Source organism: Mobula birostris, chromosome 19 (genome assembly GCF_030028105.1).
Source record: "Mobula birostris isolate sMobBir1 chromosome 19, sMobBir1.hap1, whole genome shotgun sequence".
Classification (NCBI taxonomy): Eukaryota; Metazoa; Chordata; class Chondrichthyes; order Myliobatiformes; family Myliobatidae; genus Mobula; species Mobula birostris.
In genome coordinates, this window is record NC_092388.1 from 12,838,431 (window position 1) to 12,859,827 (window position 21,397).

The following is a 21,397-nucleotide window of genomic DNA, read 5'->3' on the forward strand; positions in this document are numbered from 1 at the left end:
TGGTGTCATCTATTTCATGCTATAATTGACATGCACAGTCTTTAGATCTGTCTAACAAGATCTGACTTACTGTTATCAATGCAAACATGCACTGAGCAACATTAAATGCATGACGCCAGTTGTGGTACGGAACAGCACGGTAATTTTTTCTCACAGTAAGCAGCCAGCGACACAGAACCTGGAACACCACAGAAATATGTATGCATTAGCTAGTTCAGATGACAGTTAATATAAATCAAGACAAATTTGATTTACTTTTAAGTGTTGATTTAGAGTACAATATCTAGCTTGGAGGAAAATCCAGAATTTTGATTATAGATGAAGTAAGAGTTCATATTTCCTCAAGTTTTAATTTTGTTTAGTAATTTAAAATTAGGAATTCTATTTCTCTCTCTAAATGTTGTTCAGAAGATAATTACAGTGATATGATAATGAAATATAGCTTGTGAAATAGTTCTGAAATAAAATAATCAAGTTAAAAATGTTGCGAAATTGGTAGCACAGAATTTCATATGGGAATATAAAAGTACAGATTTACAGTTCTGTGCAAAAGTCTCAGGCACATTTAAAAAATTTTGTAAAGTGAAGATGCTTTCAAAAATAGTGAAATTATAAGTTTCTAAATATCAAAAAAATTACTATAAAGAGCAGTAAACAGTTTTTAAAAAAATGAATCAAATCAATATTTGGTGTGACTACCCTTTGCCTTTAAAACTGCATCAATTCTCTTAGGTACATTGTCGTGCAGTTTTATAAGAAAATCAGCTGGTAGGTTGTTCCAAGTATCTTGGAGAAGTTGCCACAGTTCTTCTGCAGACTTTGGCTGTCTCGCATGCTTCTGTCTCTCCAGGTAATTCCAGACAATCCCAGACAGCCTTGACGATGTTGACATCGCCCATCCGGAAACCATCTGAAAAAACTAGGGTGCCGAAGACTTTTGCATTGCACTGTATAAGATATCACTTTGTTAAGAAATGAATGAAGGAACTGAGCTCTGATTTTAACAGGGGATCAGGAAAATGGAGCATAGTGACAAAAATCGGTGAGACTTTTACAAACTGCAGAAAAATGAGGGGCTGAGTCACAGTAACCATAATATGCATCTTTCCCAGCTACTTGCTGGTTATCAGGACTTGAGTATAAAATCAAATGTCTGCTCCCAGATCTGATGCAGTTCTTCTTCAGCACCACAATATAATATCAGTGTTCAACCTCCCGGAGTTGAACTTAAATCCATGGCTTCTGATTCAGAAGTGAGCTAAGACTGACATCCTCAGTCATACAAAAAAGAGTCAGCATGTAAATTGTCTGAATGCTTTTTTTGTGAGGTCATGGTAAGATAAAACAGAATTATGATGAGGCCACACTCAGTTTGGAGGAAGAACACCCATATATTCGTTCTGGGTAGCCTCCAACCTGATTACATGAACATCAATTTCTCGAATTTCGGGTGATGCCCCTCCTCACTCCTTCACCATTCCCAATCCTCTTTTCCCTCTCTCACCTTATCTCCTTGCCTGTCCATCACCTCCCTCTGGTGCTCCTCCACCCTGTTCTTTCTCCCATGGCCTTCCATCCTCTCCTAGATTCCCCCTCCTCCAGCCCTGTATCTCTTTCACCAATCAACTTCCCAGCTCTTTACTTCACCCCTCCCCCTCCTGGTTTCATTCTTCTCCCTCCCCTCCCCCCCCCCTCCCCCCACCCCCCCCCCACCTTTTAACTCTACTCTTCATCTTTTTCTCTCCGGTCCTGCTGAAGGGTCTCAACCCAAAACATCCACAGTACTCTTTACCCTAGGTGCTGCCTGGGCCTGCTGAGTTCCTCCAGGTAGGGTGGGTGTGTGTGTGTGTGTGTGTGTGTGTGTGTGTGTTTTCCTTGGATTTCCAGCATCTGCAGATTTTCTCCTGTTTGTTAGTGGTTTGTAGTAGCTATAAAATGGCTGAACAATTTGACAAGTCCTGATGAAGGGTCTTGGCCCAAATCACCAGCTTTTTATTCCTCTCCATAGATGCTGCCCAACTTGCTGAGTTCCTCCAGCATTTTATGCATGTTATCCTAGATTTCCAGCATCTGCAGATTCTCCTGTGTTTAGAATATGTTCACAAAATGGTTGACTAAATTTTTGTTTTAGGCTCTGGATACACAGGTAGGCCTGACTGAGAGGATTTACTGGAAATCACATGGAAGTTTCCAGTAAATCACTTATCAGGAGTTTTGCCTTGTATGGAGTTGTTGTTCACTTGTAGGGGAGATGGGGAGACTGTGACCTGGATAATAGCAAGGTATTTTCAAAAACTCAAGGGATTTTGCAGATGCTGGAAATCCAGAGCAATATGTACGAGATGCTAGAGGAACTCAGCAGGTCAGGTAGCATAAAAGGAATAAAGAGTCAACATTTCAGGCCGAAACCCTTCAGTACTGGAGCTTCTCTGTGGGTTGGATCATGACCAGTGCATGGCGAGTTCGATACCCTTTCATGTCTTCTCAAAGTTCTGGGGCTCCCTGGTGGCTATAGTCTGAATGGTTAAGAATAGACAAGCAGCAGTGCTTATTTTGAATTGCTGGTAAGTATTACTCTGAACTGCATGCAACCTTTAGCTTTATTTATTAGTGGAGAATCAAATAAAGTAGTTTGAGTTTTGATGCTTTCATTGAATTAGATTAGATATGTAGATGTAGTTAAAAGTTGAATTAGATACGTAGCTAAGTGTTAAACAAAATTACTCAAGTTACTAATTCTTTTAGCTAAGAGCTAAGTAAAGTTACTTAATCAAGGTATTTGTGTAATTGTGTCTTTCATTGCCTCCTCAGTTACTCAGGAGGAATCAAAAGAAACCCGACCTCTGTTTTGAAACAGAGGTTGCTAAAGTTGCCAAGGTTTTGGTTTTGCCGTATTATTAATTTCAAAGAAAAGCAATTTTCTGGAGGTCCATCAAAAAGTTATCATTTACAGTTCATGTTGCTTTGTAAAAACAAGCAAAGGTTCATCAAACTTCAACTGAAGGTAAGGTGGCCTGATACAGCCTACAAAGGAAGGATGCTACGGTGGCATAGCAGTTAGCGCCACGCAATTACAGCTCGGAGTGTTAGAGTTCAGAGTGTCAGAGTTCAATTCCGACGTCGTCTGTAAGGAATGTGTACATTCCTCCTAGTAAACATGTGTGTTTCCTCTCACAGTCAAAAGATGTAGCGGTTATTATAAATTGTCCTGGGATTGGACTAGGGTGGGTTGTCGGTGGTGCAAATCAGTGGGCTGGAAGGACCTATTTCTTGCTGTACCTCTAAATAAAGAGAGAAATAAGTGATCTGCAGAGCACAAAGTCCTCAGCCAAAACCATGATAAGATACTGTAATTAATACATTAGATAGATTGGATTTATAACTGGCTTTGTAGCCCGGTTAGGAATTTAGAGCCCCATCAATGCTATCATTATGACAAGGAGACACTTGGAAAGTTAGCTCCATGATAAAAGCTATATTACTCTACTCCTACTGTTGTTGTTTCTTGACTCTAGAGAACCAAATATCAGATCTAATGTTCACCAGCCAGAACCAGCAGTAAGACAAAATCTATGGAGGAACAAAGACAACTGGATAGTCTTGTTTATATCCCTCACAGGTACCCTGAGTGAAGGAGAAACAGCCATAATTCAAACAATAAAATTATTTTGGCGTACCGTGGAAGAGAATGACCTCTGACATATTGAACCAGGAGTCCCTCCTGCACGCATTATGAACTATAGGATGATCTGTTTGATCTGTCTGTACCTGCGATGGCATCTCACACGATCCACACGTGACAAATCTCTTAAAGATGAAAAGAGCATCTCCTGCCTTTCTGGCATTTCAGCACTAAGTGAAATTTTATCAGAATGGAATTTACATGGCAGCATTTATAGGTAATTAATATGTTTCTGTTTCATGAAATTTAAATCCATTTCACATTATGTGTAAATTATTAATGCTACTTTTGCAAAAAAAATCTTAAAGTACAATTGTGCTTATGTTAAACATTTAGAAAACAGTTCCATAAAAATGCCACTCATAAACTCCACTCATCCCTAAAATTGTGTAGAATTGCTGTTAGATTGTAAAATTGTTTTTAATAGAGTAGCAGAATTATTTTTTAATTTATCAAACAAGATGGCATGTACCTACGCTTCACATAAGGTTTATTTTTTTTAAATTTTATTTTGAGGCAGTGTGCAAAAAGCCCTTCCAGCCATTCTCCCGGTGAACTGCGTGGGTTTCCTACATAACCAATGCAAGAAGGGTTACGGGGAAGAAGGCGGGAGATTGAGGCCGAGAGGAAAATTGGATCAGCCATGCTGAAATGGTGGAGCAAATTCAATGGGCCAAATGGCCTAATTCTGCTCCTATATCTTAGGATCTTATAAGGTTTTATTTTGTACAGAATCTGAACTAAGGGATAGTCATTCTAGATTTTTTAAAAACCTAATGATCAAAATATAAAATATAAAGAGAAAATGGTGGAAATGGCTGTCAGACTGCATCTGTGAGAAGAGAACAGAACTAACATTCCAGGTCATCTCAGTTCCTTGTAGTTTAACAACTTTCCTTTATCTTCTTCCCAGATCTAACAATGTCTTCAAGGCAGGAGAATGGGGCTGAGAGGGAAAATAACTCAGCTATTACCAGACAGCAGAGGGCTCGATGGGCCAAATGGGCTAATTCTGCTCTTATGCCTTATGGTCTTAATTACGTGTTGTGTGTTTGGCCAGATATTTTTGACGTAGTCAGAAGGTTCAAAATACAATGGGAAAATCTGTCAATGCGATATTAAGGCCAATGTTCGGAGGTAAGGAGAGGGTGTGTACAGGAGAGTTACTGGAAGACACCAAATAAAACTCCAGGGAGAAGTGTGAACGGACTCCACACTGGTGTGAAAGGAGAAAGCAGCAAATGACCTTTTAATACTTACTTTGCACCCTTCCTTGTTATAGCCTTAAGTGCAAAAGTTACTGAACTTTAAGGAGCAGCACAGTAGCATAGCGGTTATTCAGGGACTGCGACAGCACCAGCAGCGAGGGTTCAAATTCACCGTTGTCCGTATGTTCTCCCTGTGACTGTGTGAGTTTTCTCCGCGTGCTCTGGTTTCCTCCCACATTCCAAAGACGTACAGGTTCGTAGGTTGATCGGTCAGAGGGGAGTAATTGGGCAGCGCAGACTCGTTGGGTTGTGAGGGACTGTTACCGTGCAGTAATGCTGTATCTCTAAACAAAATTAATTAATTTAGAGCCTGGCTACCTGATCTGATCCAGATGGGACCCAACTATGTTTCTCAGTTTCCAGTGCCGAAATACCAGTCTGCCAGCTCTGATCAGATTTGGATGGGCATGGCCAGGTCAGGTTTAAATCTATCCAAAAGATTGCCGATTGCAAGCTATTCTAACTGAGATAGTGAGCATCAGCACCCATGTCTATGGGGCCAAGGGGAGAGAGAGCAGGGAGTGTAAAGCTAAAAGTCTCATGATCCTACCTGTTGGATGTCACTTTATCCATTATGGCAACCTCAGACGGTTGAGGAAGTTTGGCATGGGCCCCCAAATCCTAAGAACTTTCTACAGGGCATGATTGAGAGCATCCTGACTGGTTGCATCACTGCCTGGTATGGGAACTGTACCTCCCTTAATCACAGGACTCTGCAGAGAGTGGTGCGGACAGCCCAGCGCACCTGTAGTTGTGAGCTTCCCATGATTCAGGACATTTACAAGGACAGGTGTGTAAAAAGGGCCCATAGGATCATTGGGGATCCGAATCACCCCAACCACAATCTATTCCGGCTGCTACCATCTGGGAAACGGTACCGCAGCATAAAAACCAGAACCAACAGGCTCCAGGACAGTTTCTTCCACCAGGCCATCAGACTGATTAGGGAGGGAGGAAACGTCAACTCAGACCAGGAGAGGCCTGCGTCGGGCATTTTCATGCCTTACAAGGTGCAGATTGGAAGTCTGTGTGGGGCGCCACTCCTCGCACAGACACTAGAGCAATATGGGTTAAGTGCCTTGCTCAAGGACACAAACACGCTGCCACAGCTGAGGCCCGAACTAGCGACCTTCAGATCACTAGACGAATGCCTTAACCATGTGCCCAACACAACAGACTGATTAACTCACACTGATTTGAGTGTACTCAATGTTACATTGACTGTTCTATTTATTATAAATTATTATAAATTGCTATGATTGCACATTGCACATTTAGACGGAGCCATAACATAAAGATTTTTACTCCTGAAGGATGTAAGCAATACAGTCAGTTCAATAATGCTGTAGAAACTACTTTCTGAGGAGTCTGAAGTAATTGGTCTAGGCACATGAGTTCTCACCACTGTCTACAGATGCGTAGTTGAGAGCATCCTGACATGCTGCATCACTGTGTGGAACAGAAACTGCACTGTGGCAGACAGGAGGGCTCTGCTACAACCCAATGCATCCCCGGCACCAGTCTACCTGCTACCAAGGACATACTGTATATACAGCTAGTTTCCAGAAACGTCATGAGGAATCCCAGTCCCGTCAACATCCGTGCCAGGACCAACAGACTCAAAAACAGCCACTTTCCCCAAGTAGTAAGGCTGATCAACACCTCCACCCAGGAACCCACCCCTCCACCAACACTACATACACATCACCTAGTCTCACTTTATGTACATACAATCAGTCAATGTGTTTGTGTACATTGTGTTTTAGAGGATTGCTTTTATATTTATATTTAATGTGTTTTTTGTTCTCTGTGCTCATTGTGTATTTTTATGCTGCGTCGGATCTGAACAATCACTTTGTTCTCCCTTACACTCATGCACTGGAGAATGACAATAAGCAATCCAGAATCGTGAATGGAAAGCTACAGCCAGGCTGCAAGGGGATGTAAGGGTGCCTGACTACATCGTGGGCTTTGTGAATAGCCAGCTGACTGCAATAACGATTCGCTGAGGACCACAGGGGTGGGGGTGGGGGTGAATAAGAGCCCTGGTTCACCTTGGCTCATAACAGCAGTGTAAAAGCACTAACCTGTTTAATTCAGTTTTTCACCTTTTCCAGTAGTCTGACTATTCTGCCTGAAGGTGGTAAGACATACATATATATATATATACCATAAAACTTTACTGCCATAAAAATATGCACTTAAACTCCAGATTAGGTCTTTTTTTTCAGGGGTGTCTAAGATTCATCCCACTCATTCTCTACAGTCTACATTTTAAACTGAGCACATCAGTAAAAAGTTAGTGCTTCAGCTTGTCTGGTCATGACCTTAAAATCACAAGGTACAAAGAAATGGTTGGGGAGCCTGCAACCTAATGGGATAAACACTGATTTCTTCAACTTCCAATAATTTCTTCCGCCTTTCCCCCTTCTTTCTTTTTCCATTCCCCACTCTATGTCCCCTCTTATCCCTTCTCTTCTCTTCACCTGCCCATCAGATCCCTCTGGCGTCCCTCCTCCTTCCCTTTCTCCCAAGGCCCATTCTCCTATCCTATCAGATTCCTTCTTCTTCAGTCCTTTAACTTCATCCACCAATCACCTCCCAACTTCTCGCTTTATCTCCATCCTGCCCCCACCTGGCTTCACCTATCACTTGTCAGCGTGTGCTCCTTCCCCTCTTCCCCCACCCCACCACATTCTTATTCTGGCTTCTTCTCCCTTCCTTTCCAGGCCAGGTGAAGGGTCTCAGCCTGAAACCTTGACTGTTGATTTCTCTCTACGGATGCTGTCTGACCTGCTGAGTTCCTTCAGCACTGTGTGTGTGTGTTCCACAAGGAATAATAGTTTCCTGGGGGATAGAGATGATGGAGTGGAGGGGAGTTTGGAATACATCAAAAGACACTCATTTACTTCCTACCTCATAATCTACTTTGAACTTCTGCACAATTCCCAGCTCCTTGAACATTCTCAGTGAGGCTGTGATCATTCCATCGCTGTCAAGGGAAAAATCGTTGAAGGAAAAATGCGCAATCCCCAGCTCACTGACCGTCGGGAGTTTGGCAGCCTGGATGAAAGGACAGAACGATTAACGATGGGGAAAAGAAAGGAAGAAAATGCTGTTTCGTCCATTTCTCACTGACAAGTGATGCAGCAGACATCGACGCTAAATCCCGTAGAATATTCCATCCTCATCAATGTCCTGAGCCTCAGCCTACACTTCTTCCAGTGGTGAGGTTTGAGGATGCTTGAATCCTGTCCATCAATTGATGCCAAGATGGGAGGAGGCATAAGAAGGTCACAAGCCAGAGCCACTGTTAACTGACTTCATTGCGGGAAGAGAGCAAACTAGAGTCTTGAAGACTGATAGATTTATAGATTAGCTTTATTTGTCACATGCTTAAAATTGAAAGCTCAAAGTAAATTTACTATCAAAGTACATACATGTCAGCATATACACCCCTGACGATACATTTTCTTGCAGGTAAACTCAGTAAATCCAAGAAACATCGTAGAATCAATGAAGGACCACACCCACTGGACACACAAACAACCAATATGCAAAGACAACAAACTGTGTAAATATAAAAGAAAAAAAAAAGCTATAATAATAATAATAAATAAATAAGCAAAAATATCAAGAACATGAGATGAAGATTCCTTGAAAGTGAGTCCATAGGTTGTGAGGGCAAGTATATTGAAACATACAGTGTTGCTTGCATCAAATCAAGTCACTAAGGATTGTGTTGGGCAGACTGCAAGTGTCACTATGCTTCTAGCACCAACAAAGCATGCTTAGGACACATTAACCCTAACCATACATCTTTGGACTGTGGGAGGAAACCAGAGCACCTGGAGGAAACACGCAAACCCCTAACAGATAGCAGCAGGATTTGAACCCCGATCTTCCAGCTGGCAGTGTAAACCATTGCACTAACTGCTACACTGCCATGATGCCTTGCTGGGTAAATCAGCTGGAATGACAGGGTTCAGGGAGTGTGTGACGCTCACAGGATTGCATAGGGCTTGGATGAGTGACGGGGGTTAGTGGGGTAAGGGGTGGCAAAACTCTGACACATGAGCCCAAAATGGTACAGACAAAAATGTTGTTGTCACATGGCATGCAGTGCCACCACTCAATTCTTTAAACTATACCCATTAATAAAAAGATAATGATCATTTTTATTGCCAAATAAAACAGTGAATGATCTTTTACAATCCAGTGCAGTAAGATGTTTTCATGTTGTACTTTCATTAATAGTAAAACAATGAATGCATGTAAATAAGCAAGCGAGCTCATCCTTTTTCCTTAAAACAGTCTATAATCATTGTTACTAATACATTAATCAACGATAACCTCTGCTCAAAATTACCATGGCATGTGAGAGAATTTGATTATCACCAATTTGGGCACACACTCTCAAAAAGGTTTGCCAGCCCTGAAGTGGGTCTTGGAGGAATACGCGGAGCTCGGGTAGGTGATAGGATTCGTGGGAGTAAAGAGAGTCATGGAACTACAGCATATGGGGCTAGTGCACTGGAGTCCAGGGGAGCATGTGGGGTTTAGGGAAATGTTTAGTCTTCGGTGACTGTGAATGTGGTTATTTACCACACGGTACCAAGCCCTTCCGCCCCAATGAGTCGGAGCCGTCCAATTACACCCATGTGACCAATTAACCTCTAACCCGTACGTCTTTGGAGTGTGGACAAAAACTGGAGCGCCCGGACGAAACCCACATGGTCACAGGGAGAATGTACAAACTCCTTACAAACAGCGGCAGAATTAAACCTGGGTCGCTGGCTTCGTAACAGCGTTACGCTAACTGCTACGCTGCCGTGCTGCCCCAGAAAATAGGACTTAGTTGGGGCTCTGGGAGGCTGTGAGCATCTCCATAGGAAGGGAGAGAGGAGAGGACCTTATAAAAAGTGAGGAGCTCAGGCAAGCGGCAAGACTCTCACCTACGTTTGCAAAAATACAACAGTCTGTTTTAGGGAAAGGAAAAAGATTCCTTGTGTTTCTTCCATCCAGTTCTGCAGATGCTGGAGTGCTCTGATCAAGTGTACTTTCTATCAATCATTTTGAAGATGTAGTTGATGATGAAAAGGTGTGACACAATACCTTCCCACTACTTGTGATCACAGCGCATTGATTAACGGCACAATGTATTCAGGTGCAAAACTTTTATTCATATTAAAAGCTGAAGCAGGGCCTATACAGGTGCAGCACAGCAGTGCAACCAGGAAATATTGAAAATAGTCAGAAGCATAAAAGGCCATGAATCCCCTTTGGTTATAGGGAAATGTGTGTATGTTGTGAATGTGAAAGTAATCATTAAGGAATTGTTGTTTGAACACTGAAAATGACACAAACAACAGGAATTCTGCAGATGCTGGAAATTCAAGCAACACACATAAAAGTTGCTGGTGAACACAGCAGGCCAGGCAGCATCTCTAGGAAGAGGTGCAGTCGACGTTTCAGGCCGAGACCCTTCATCAGGACTGAAAATGACAGATGTGTTAACATTCCAACAAATATTGACATGAAGATATGATGATTCCATATCACTGCATTAATAATAACATTTTAAACTCAGAGTTTTGGCTTCATGACAAGGGACAACATGGTAGTACAGCAGTTAGTGTAATGCCGTTACTGTGTCAACGACGTAGTACGGGTTACTAGGTTAATTGGTGATACGGGTGTAAATAAGCTTCTTGGGCCAGAAGGGCCCAATACTGTGCTGCATCTCTAAAAATAAAACATTCTGTCACTCTGTTCAAAAGATCACAATATATATTCTGAACGTGGGGAAATGTACTTCCCTCCTATTCACAAACAGGAGGGATAACGACAAGGGAGGTCAGGGGTTTAAACTCAAGTGTGCAGATTTGGTGTTAAACCAGCAAATGTGGAGGAAATGGGAGTCAGAAAGCCTATTTCTTTAAGTGGTGCATGGTGTGGAAAACCATATATATATATATATATACACGTTGTAACTGGGTTAACTGTCTGGACACGCCCCTCTGCTGACTGCCCCTGTGGCTCCTCCCACAGATCCCTGAATAAAGGCGATTTCGCCCTGCTCCTCCCCCTCAGACCAGGGGCAGACACTCAGCATGGAGGTCACGTCTTACTGCGAATAAAAGCCTTTCAGTATTTACCCTACTTCAGTCTTTTGGGATTATTGAAGGTGCTTCACATGGCAGGCAGCAGGGCTAGCAATATCAGTGTGAGCAGAGAAGGTAATGGCTGGAGAAAGGGAAGCTATGAGAAGATAAAGAGAGGGGATGGGCAGAGAGTGGGGTAAATATATGATAGGAGAAATAACTAGCAGGTGCAAAGTGATGACACATTTTTAAGCAAATGTACAGAGGCAGATAATGAGTTTTGTCTGATGAGCACAAATAACAGATTATTTATGTGAAGAGATATCTACAAATTCCTAGAAGATCTGCTCCATTCTAGACCTTGGTGAAATATATTAACAGTTTTGAAAATCTCTATCATCTACAGTATCAAGATTTTGTTTGGCTCCTTCAAGAGCTCTACCAGAGATGTAACTAATGTAGCACCACTGGGCGGCACGGTAGAATAGTAGCGTGCACAATGCTCTACGGTACCAATGATTCAGGTTCATTTCCCGCCGCTGCTGTGAGGAGTCTAAATGTCCTCCTCATGACCACATGGGTTTCCTCCGGATGCTCCAGTTCCCTCCCATGGTCCAAAGATAGGTTAATTGGTCCTTGAAAATTGTCCCATGATTAGGCTAGGATTAAATCGGGGAATTGCTGAGCGGTGTGGTTTAAAGGGCCAGAAGGTCCCATTCCTTGCTGTAGCTCAACTCAATAAGTAAATAAATAAATGCATACATAATGTACTATGGCAAAGTGTAAGGATTTCTAGGAAGATGCCATGACATCTGAACTCCCTGGTATTTTAGATCAGAAAGTAAGCTTCAGGTAGACTTCATGGAGAAGAGGGATACCCACTCAGGTGATGACAGGTGAGTCTCAAAGCCTAACCAATACTATGTCACATAACGCCAGATGATCACCAGGTGTGTGAATGAACAATCCATTAGCCTGTTGAACAGGTTAGTCAGGTTTATGGGCAACATATCTTTCCTAAGACAATGTATCCAGAACTATCAAAGCATTTCAGTTGTGACAAAACCAGGAGATGGTAAACTCTAACATCATTTCAGTTCCCTTCTGCTCTGAAACTAAAGAGAGGCACTCGATCAGTTGTCTTTTATTGCTCTGCGTATCTGTACATTTTAATAATTTGGGACCTTCTCTGCTTTTAGCATTCTTCTCCCTTCGATCCAAAATGGGCCTGCCTGGAAATTGACTTGCCACAATTTTTTGCTCATTGAAACATCTATTAAATCTGCTAATCAGTCTTTCCATCTGCACTGTTTACATTGTGTCATCAACAAATTTGCATGTGTGATTCTTAATCATCATCTGTCATTTATATGAGAATTAACAGAACATTGGCAGATATGAGTCATATCTGCTCAATATGAGTCCTTGCTCCATGTCCCAAATCATATACCTTGCCAGTTGTCAGTCCTGAAGAAAGGTATCAGCCTGAAATGTCGACTGTTTTTTATTTCCATAGATGTTGTCTGACCTGCTGAATTCCTCCAGCATTTTGTGTGTGTTGCTTTGGTCTTTCTTTTAGCTGGATTAATAATTTCTATACAACTCCATAAACATTAACTTTTAGTTAAAAATCCCTTTATGGGGGATTTTTTTTTTCAAAACTTTCTGGGAGACCATATCATCACTTGGTGAGCATGACTGTCAAAGGGAGTCAGTACGCTGTGTGTAGACAGAACAGCTTCTGCAGATGCTGGAAATCCAGAGAAACAGACACAAATGCTGGAGGAACTCAACAGGTCAGGCAGCATCTACGGAGAGTTATAATGAGCTGACATTTTGGGCCGAGACGCTTTATCAGGACTGGAAAGGAAGGGGGAAGGATCCAGAATAAGAAGGTGGGGAGGGGGGAGGGAAGAAGCACAAGTTGGAAGTAGAACAGACTGTGTAGTAGTGCTAGATATATAGATGGGGAGGGGTGATTGTGAGAGTTTACAGAAAGAAAAGTGTGTGTTCATGAAGGAATTGACTATGAGGAGTGAGTGAAATGATGGTGTAGGTCTTATTGGGCAAAACGTGGTAAGATGGCAGCAATATGTCAGGCTAGATGTGGGGAAATGCACACTGGACTCACCAAACCTATAACCAATTTTCTTGTGTAATAGTGGACATGCCACTCCCATCAACTTCCAGTTAATAAAGGGCACAAGAGCATTAAACGAGTTTTCCCAATGGATGGAAACATTGATCTTTCATGAACTATGATCATATTTTGATTTATCTAAAGCAGGCATTTTATTTAGCAATGTAATCAATATACTTGATTATATCAGACATAGAACAGTCAAAGCAATAACAAATTAAAGTATTATAGGAAATTCTATGCAATGAGCAGTGATGGATTGATAATCTTTTTATAAGATTGTCCTTAGAATGGGAAACAGGATTATTTAAACCCGATCATGTTCATCATATAAAGAACATCCTTTGTAAATCCATACTAGCTTCTGTGATAACTGATAACTCTGAAAGTTGCTAGTCACTCTGCCTACTGTAGGCTGATGTTAGGATAACTGGTGTAGAATGCCCTCTCCTCACTATCCCCCCCCCCCAAAAAAAAGCATGACGATGTTTAAATAGAATGTAATCAAGTTCATCTTACTGTGTTTTTTTACCGAATTCTGCAATAGTAAAGCAGAATGTGGATTTCATTGGGATATTTAATGTTACTAAGAGAGTATTTTACAAAGGAGAAGAGACAAATTGAGATTTGGAGCAGTTTAGAAACAAGCTTAGAAACAAACATCTTTTACATCAGATCAAAAAAATCAAAAATAACAATCTTATTTTAATGTTGATTGACCTGGAGGTGGAAAGAAAACAGTGTCAAGGGTTTGTGCAGAATTTAAACTTGCTGGATTTTAATTGGGTATACATAACAATGTGATGTTTGTGTGAGTGTGAGTGAGCGCAAGTGTGTATGTGTGTGTGTGTGTGTGTGTGTGTGTGTGTGCCTGTGAGTGAATGCTTGAAAATACATCAGCCTGTGTACGCATGTGTGTGTCTGAGTGAGTGAGTGAGTGAGTGTGTGTGTGTCTGTGAGTGTGTTTGTCTGTGAGTGGGTGAGAGTGTGTGAGTGCATCTGTCTGAGTGTGTGTCTGTCTGTGAATGTGTAACTGTGAGTGTGTCCCTGTGTGTGAGTGAGTGCATCTGTGAGTGTGTGTGAGTGTGAGTGTGTGTGTGTGTGTGTGTCTGTCTGTCTGTCTGAGTGAGTGTTTGCCTGTGAGTGTGAGTGTGTGTGTGTTTGTGTGAGTGTCTGTCTGTCTGAGTGAGTGTTTGCCTGTGAGTGTGAGTGTGTGTGTGTTTGTGTGAGTATCAACTGGAGCCGGTCTATTTCAGATGAGAAGGTCGGGGAGCTTGAAGGTGGGAAACAAAAGCGCAGGGAGGATGGCAGAAAGCGAGAGATACAGGGTGAAGCTGGACTGTGAGAGAACGATGACTGGGGCAGTATGCAAAACAGCAAGGCGGCAGCACAATCTGGAGTCAAGTCAGGGCAAAGGGATTGTAGAGGAAGAGAGGGGGGAGATCTCAGAGTAAAAAGAAAAGAGAATAAATTTGGCAGAGTTTGCTGGGGGGTGGGGAAAGCAGGGTTTGAAGGAATATTCCGTTAAATGAGTGAGGAGAAAGATCCTTTAATCAAAATAGAGGGTCAATTGTATACCCACTGTATGTCAGCTCTCAGAGCAATCCTATCAATCTGATGCCCATTCCTACCAATCTGATGCCCAACTCTACCAATCTGATGCCCATTCCTACCAATCTGATGCCCAATCCTACCAATCTGATGCCCAATCCTATCAATCTGATGCCCAATCCTACCAATCTGATGCCCAATTTATTCCCCTTTAAACTATATTATCATGTGTGCCCATAAACACCCATTGATTTCCCTACTTCCCACCCTATATTTAGAACAGAGGACATATCAGCCCAGTAAAGGTCCTTTGGCCCACAATGTTGTGCCAAACTTTTAACCTACTCTAAGATGAACTTAACCTTACCCTCCTACAGGGCCTATCTAAGGCTGTCTTAAATTTATTTATTTATTTACTTACTTACTTATTGAGATTCAGCACGAAATAGGCCCTTCCAGCCCTTCGAGTTGTGCCACCCGGCAATCCCGATTTAATCCAAGCCTAATCATGGGGCAATTTATAAGGGCCAATTAACCTACCAACTGGTACGGCTTTGGACTGTGGGAGGAAACCAGAGCACAAAAGGTTGACCTGCAGGCTAGCGGAGGAAAGGAGCGCCTTGCACCTTTTTCGGTAGAGACATATCACTCTGCCACCCAAACTCTCACGGTGTAATATCTTAATCACGGGCTGATTTTAAACTTAGCTCCAAATATTGTACTGATGTCAAAACTCCCCATCCTTCCTTCATTTTGAATGGCTTAAGACTGCCAGCAAAACATAAAATGCCCATAACATTATCAAATGGTCCACTTTTAGAATGGCAAAATCATTTAACACCTGCCCTTAAGATCGGCTCAAAATTCAACTCTGATCGGTATTTTATCTTCAGAATGAACATCGTTAATATTGAACCCTTGAGTCCATAAAAGGACAGGTTACACCAAGAAGCCGCTTAAAATTACCAGAGACAGGTTAATAAAAGTAGCTGGTCTGCTGTGGGTACTCATAGCTAGAAGAACGGTGCATAAGGTGATGTCTATAATACGACCAACATAATTGATGATGTCATTAAATGACATTATCCAATTCTTGAACTTGTATATTTCATGCAAATGACACAGCAAATAACTAAACATTTGCTTTTAATATATACAACTTGTTTATGAGAAATAGCCATACATAAAGTAATTGCAATAATTTATCAGTTTTGTGATTAGAGTAATTTATTTTGCACAATAACATTTTACTATATAGCATAAAAAGTAGACATTATAGCAACAGCATGCACGAGGAAAGTAATATGCAGTAACTCTTTGTGTAATAGGGGATTGCGAGCGTTAAATTCACCCATTTGCTTTTTGCACTGTTAGTGGGTTTTATTACTTAAATAAATAATCAGCACTGACCAATCTCCGGTATTTGGGATTATTCATGTGACAGTAGAGAGTCAGCGAGCAAATACATTAGATTTAATCACAGGGGTCCAGATTTATAATCAACAACCTGTTTACAAATTTATAAATCTAGTCACGCGTGTTGATATATAAAACATCTTGTGAATGAAATTCCCAAGATAATCTATTATTAAACAAGGGTCCAGCACAACTGAGTAAAAAAAAAACAGACAGCACGCGCATGCAAGCATTGATTTAATATCTCCATAAAAAAAGGTTTTATTTTAGAGGGACACGATTTCCAGGATTTAATGGAGGATGTTATTAGAGGTGCCTGTCCAATGGAGATACTACAGGAACTTGTGGTAGGGCTACTTCATAGGATATTGTAAAGGAAACACTTTACCTTCAGTCGATCAACCTCTGCTTTTGAGCATGTGGCATGGTAGGACAACAGCTGGAATAGGAAACCGAAATAAGTTAAACCTGAATTATCTAAAACTATACAACAGATGGTAAATGAGATCGAAACACATTATTACATTACTTTCATTTGAATTACAAATCCATCTTGTCAGCATAACAAAGCGAAGAATAGCAGTTATAAAACTGTGTGGCAATGCAATCGTATTGTTCAGCACACACAGAGCTGAATGTCCCAAATGTTTATCCGTGCATTGTTTTGATAGATTCAAATTTTTTATTGAAGAAAACAAGAACAGTTCCACTCTATCTGTTTTAATTATATCTTAATTAAAAAAAACATTCTTTTTTTATGGGCTATCTCAGGAAGAGAGGAAGTGGGGAGTAAATCCTTCTTCGTGGTTGGTCGTTCCTCACTGGAACTGCTGACACACACTGCTGTTCCTGTGTAGCCAAGATCTGAATAAATCAGTTTACAGCTCGAAATCAAACCTCTTCAGTCTTTAGAAACATTAAAGTGGAATAACATTTTTATTAATGAGCAAGGGTTGATAACTACATGCTATAAAGTAATCGAATGGTACAGCACAGAAATAGGCCCTTCAGCCCATCTAGTTTGTGCCAAACTTATATTCTGCCCAGCTCCATCCATTTGCACCTGGACCATGGCTCCCCATACAGCTCTCATCCATGTAACTTCTCTTAAATGTTGCAATCTACCCTGTATCACCACTTCTGCCAGCAGCTCATTCTACACTCACACTACCCTCTGAGTGAAGATGTTCCCTCTCAGGTTCCCCTTAAGTATTTCACCTTTCACTCTTAACCTACAACCTCTAGTTCTAGTCTCACCCGACTTCAGTGGAAAAAACTGCTTGCATATATCCTATCTAAACCTCTCATAATTTTGTACATCTCTATTAAATCTTCCCTTATTTTCCTACACTCGAGGAAATAAGGTCCCAGCCTATTCAACCCATCCCTATAACTCAGGTCCTCAAGAGATGGCAACATCCCTGTACATTTTCTCTGTACTCTTCCAATCTTATTGACTTCTTTCTTTTTAGTAGGTGACCAGAACTGCAGACTATACTCCAAATTAGGCCTCACCAACATCTTACATAAATTCAACACAACATCCTAATTCCTGTAGTAAATAATCCGATTTATGAAGGCCAATATGCCAAAAGCTCTCTTTATGACCCTATCTACCTGTGATGCTACCTTTAAGGAATTATGGGTCAGTATTTCCGATCCCCTGGGGGTTTCAAAGATCTTCTTCCTAAGTTGTGGCAGGAGCCTGGTAGGAACCAGAAACATTCAATGCCAACATACTGAAATAATCAAACAACTTGTTCAGTATGTAGATATGTCCGCTGGGGTTTATGAATTCTTCGAAGGCATTGTCTTGCATACAGAGCATGATATTTAAAACTAGGCCAAGTCTCCAACTAGAGAATAACCACCTATCTCCAGACCTATAGCGAGTGCAGTGCAGTGCAGCAATCTAACAAATTTCACATCATTCCTGTGAACAGAATAAAAATTAATATCCCCTCATTTCTCATGTATCCATTTGGAGAACAAAGCTGTGCTCCTTTCCCTATCACCCTAACCTGGTTCAGCGTGATGGTTTCAGAAGCAGAGGCATGTGGCACAGAATTAGTTTCTGAAACTCCCACTTTCCTCTCACCTTTTGCATCATCTCTCTCACAGATTCATAGAAACAGAGGATTAGCAATAGACCACTTAGCTTCTTTGGTCTTTGGCAACATTCACTAAAATGATGGGTGTTATGTTTCCCCATCTTTCTCCCTTGCTTCTGAATATATTTGCAGATAACAAAAAAAAAGTCACTCAAACTCAAACTTCAAATGGACAAATTACTATCGATTGTTTGCCGATATTAATTTGACCTGAATATCACTTCATTTCTTATATTTCTTAACTCCATTGGGCCTGTTTGTTATTCTAGTTCTAACCATACCAATCAGTAGTAAAAAAATATTTTTTCCCCATCAACCACATCAGTAACCATTAATGTCTTCCAAAGTTTGATATTGAAATCTTCTAAATTTCAGGGAGTCTGAGCTCAGTTTGAAAAATCTCAGCAAGTAATTTAACAATATACTACTGTGAGATACACTTTTTTTTGCAGATTCAATTTCAATGAGATTCATTTTCAATGTAACATTCTGGTAGATCTACAATGGACTTCCTTTATGGGCAGTAAATAAAGACATTATCAGGTACTATCACAAGAGTTATGTATTATGTTAAACCTATACTCACCTATTATGCCACTGGTGTATAGGGCAGCAATGAAGAGCTTCCTTCATCATGTCAGTAGCTTCCACTCAGTCTTCATTACTGTCAGTCATGCAAGTCCCGGGTGGAGACTCAGGACTACTGTCACACTCAGAGGTAGGGATTCTTCATTGCTGTTTCCGTAACAGTTTTGTTACACCGGTCAGGGTGGTTATCCCTGAGCTGAACCCCCGAACCTGGAGGACCGATGGACCACCCCTAGTCTGGCCTCTACCCTTTGACCTGTTTGACATGGGTGACCCCACCAAAAGCCAAAGCATAAAGCCCTGACTCCAACCAGCAGAGCTCTTCCAGTCATTGAGGCATGCAAGCCTCCAAACCCAATGACAAGGCTGTGGTCCTCTTGGAGGATGTTAAAGCTAAACATGGCTCTAACCAGGTCCATGTACAGCTTTAACATGATGCATTAGTCTTTAACATGCCACTCCCCTTAAATGCAAAGTGCAGAGGAGACTTACAAGGATGTTGCCTGGATTGGAGAGCATGCCTTATGAGAATAGGTTGAATGAATTTGGCCTTTTCTCCTTGGAGTGATGGAGGATGAGAGGTGACCTGACAGAGGTGTATAAGATGATGAGAGGCATTGATCATGTGGACAGCCAGAGGCTTTTTCCCAGGACTGAAATGGCTAACACGAGGGGGCATAGTTTTAAGGTGCTTGGAAGTTGGTTCTAGAGGGATGTCAGTGGTAAGTTTGTCACACAGAGAGTGGTGGGTGTGTGGAATGCAAAGGTGGTGGAGGTGGATACAATACGGTCTTTTAAGAGACTCTTAGATAGATACGTGGAGCTTAGAAAAAGAGGACTATGCGGTAGGGAAATTCTAGGTAGTTTCTGGAGTAGGTTACATGGTCGGCACAACATTGTGGGCCGAAGGGCCTGTAATGTGCTGTAGATTTCTATGTTTTTATGTTTCTATTTCATAAATTTAATGAAGAACATGAAAACCTTCAAGAGGACCGTAACCTTGCCATTGGGTTTGGAGGCTTGTGTGCCTCAATGATCCAGAGAGCTGTGTTGGCTGGAGTCAGGGCTTTATGCTTTAGCTCTTGGTAGGGTCACCCATGCCAAACAGGTCAAAGGGTGGAGGCCAGACTAACAGTAGATCACCGGTCCTCCAGGTTCGGGGGTTCATTTCAGGGCTAACAACCCTGACTGGCAAAAACAAGATTGTTACAGAAACAGCATCTGAGAGTGACGGTATCCCTGAGACTCCACCTGGGACACACATGACTGACAGCAGTGAAAACTGAGAGGAAGCTACTGACACGGTGAAGGAAGTCCAGAATGCCATCAGAGATGGAGGACCTTCATTGTTGCCCTAAATGCCAGCAGCATAACAAGCAGTAAGTACATGAAAAGATCCTAATCATTTCTAATTTACTACCATTTAGAAAGCACACTAATATATTCTTTTCAGATCCATTAAGGAGAGTGCATGCAGTGAAATAATACTGCAGAATTTTAGCCGTTTATGTTGTCTCTTAATTTATCCTTCATTCCTATCACCAATTTTAGGAGTGCCTTAGTCCTGGATTAAGACCTGTTTGATATCCAGGACCGGTACACTAGATGTACATGGACTCACTTGAGTGCCTTAAGGAACATCCCACAGAGATGGCCAGTCTATCCTTGCATTGCATTGTTAGATCAATTCGCTCATATTTGAACTGGATTCTTCATTATTTTTATAATTCTGAAGGGATTATTTGGAAGTCCAGCAAACATTTTTGATGCTTTCGGTTTCTTTTTTCAACTGATGGTCTTCTGGATACGGCATGTGTGGCCAGCTCAGCGACAGCCCACTGATTCTCTGCCATTTTAACTACGATCACCGCCTGCTCGTGCTCCCTTAGGGGCTCCCAGCTGAAAGCCCATTATCTACCGATTACGCCCACTGAGGTTTGAACTTCTGAGCTGCTGTACATCTTGCATGTGTTCTGCAAGGGAGCGCTTGCAAAAATAATCAGCACCTACAAGAATACATTGCCCATGGTCCACTCACTATTTTGTACATATGAAGCTCCTGCCACAGGGAAGTTACATGAATCATTACTGGCAGCTTCTGTAGCACTATTTCATTAGGAAGAGGATCACGTTCGTCTCATTATACAATGCAAGTCAACAAAGAGAAGTAATTTGCAAATTGCTGACACTTTACTCTCTGTCACAAGCCAATAGGGAAACCCCATCACCTCACTTTTAATGGCTAGGATGCAAACGGACTTGACAGTGAGCTGGAAAAGCACATATTTAGTGCTGTTACATTCAGCAAGAAGACTCCAAGATGAATTTAGCAAGGCACAGTAGATTCCTGATGATGTTATTCATCAGGAGGAGTTTGTACTTGGGTTTCCTCAGGGTGTTCCGATTTCCACCCACGTTTCAACAAAGATGTATGGTTAAGGTTGGTGAGTTGTGGGTGTATTGTGTTGACACCAGAAGTATGGTGACACTTGCAAGCTGCCCAACCCGATCTTAGCAGATATGATTTGACACAAATT

General features: G+C 41.6%; 1 protein-coding gene across 2 annotated transcripts in view; it reads right to left on the reverse strand.

Moving 5' to 3' along the window:
- Positions 1-21,397, reverse strand: part of LOC140212309 (dual 3',5'-cyclic-AMP and -GMP phosphodiesterase 11A-like) — a 251,055-nt gene that overhangs the window by 92,365 nt on the left and 137,293 nt on the right. For both annotated transcript variants that reach the window (XM_072283012.1, XM_072283011.1), the window contains 3 exons: positions 16,550-16,600; positions 7,867-8,013; positions 71-178 (listed from right to left, as the gene is read on the reverse strand). In XM_072283012.1, coding sequence (XP_072139113.1) covers positions 71-178; positions 7,867-8,013; positions 16,550-16,600 — 306 coding nt within the window. The remainder of the gene's footprint in view (positions 1-70; positions 179-7,866; positions 8,014-16,549; positions 16,601-21,397) is intronic.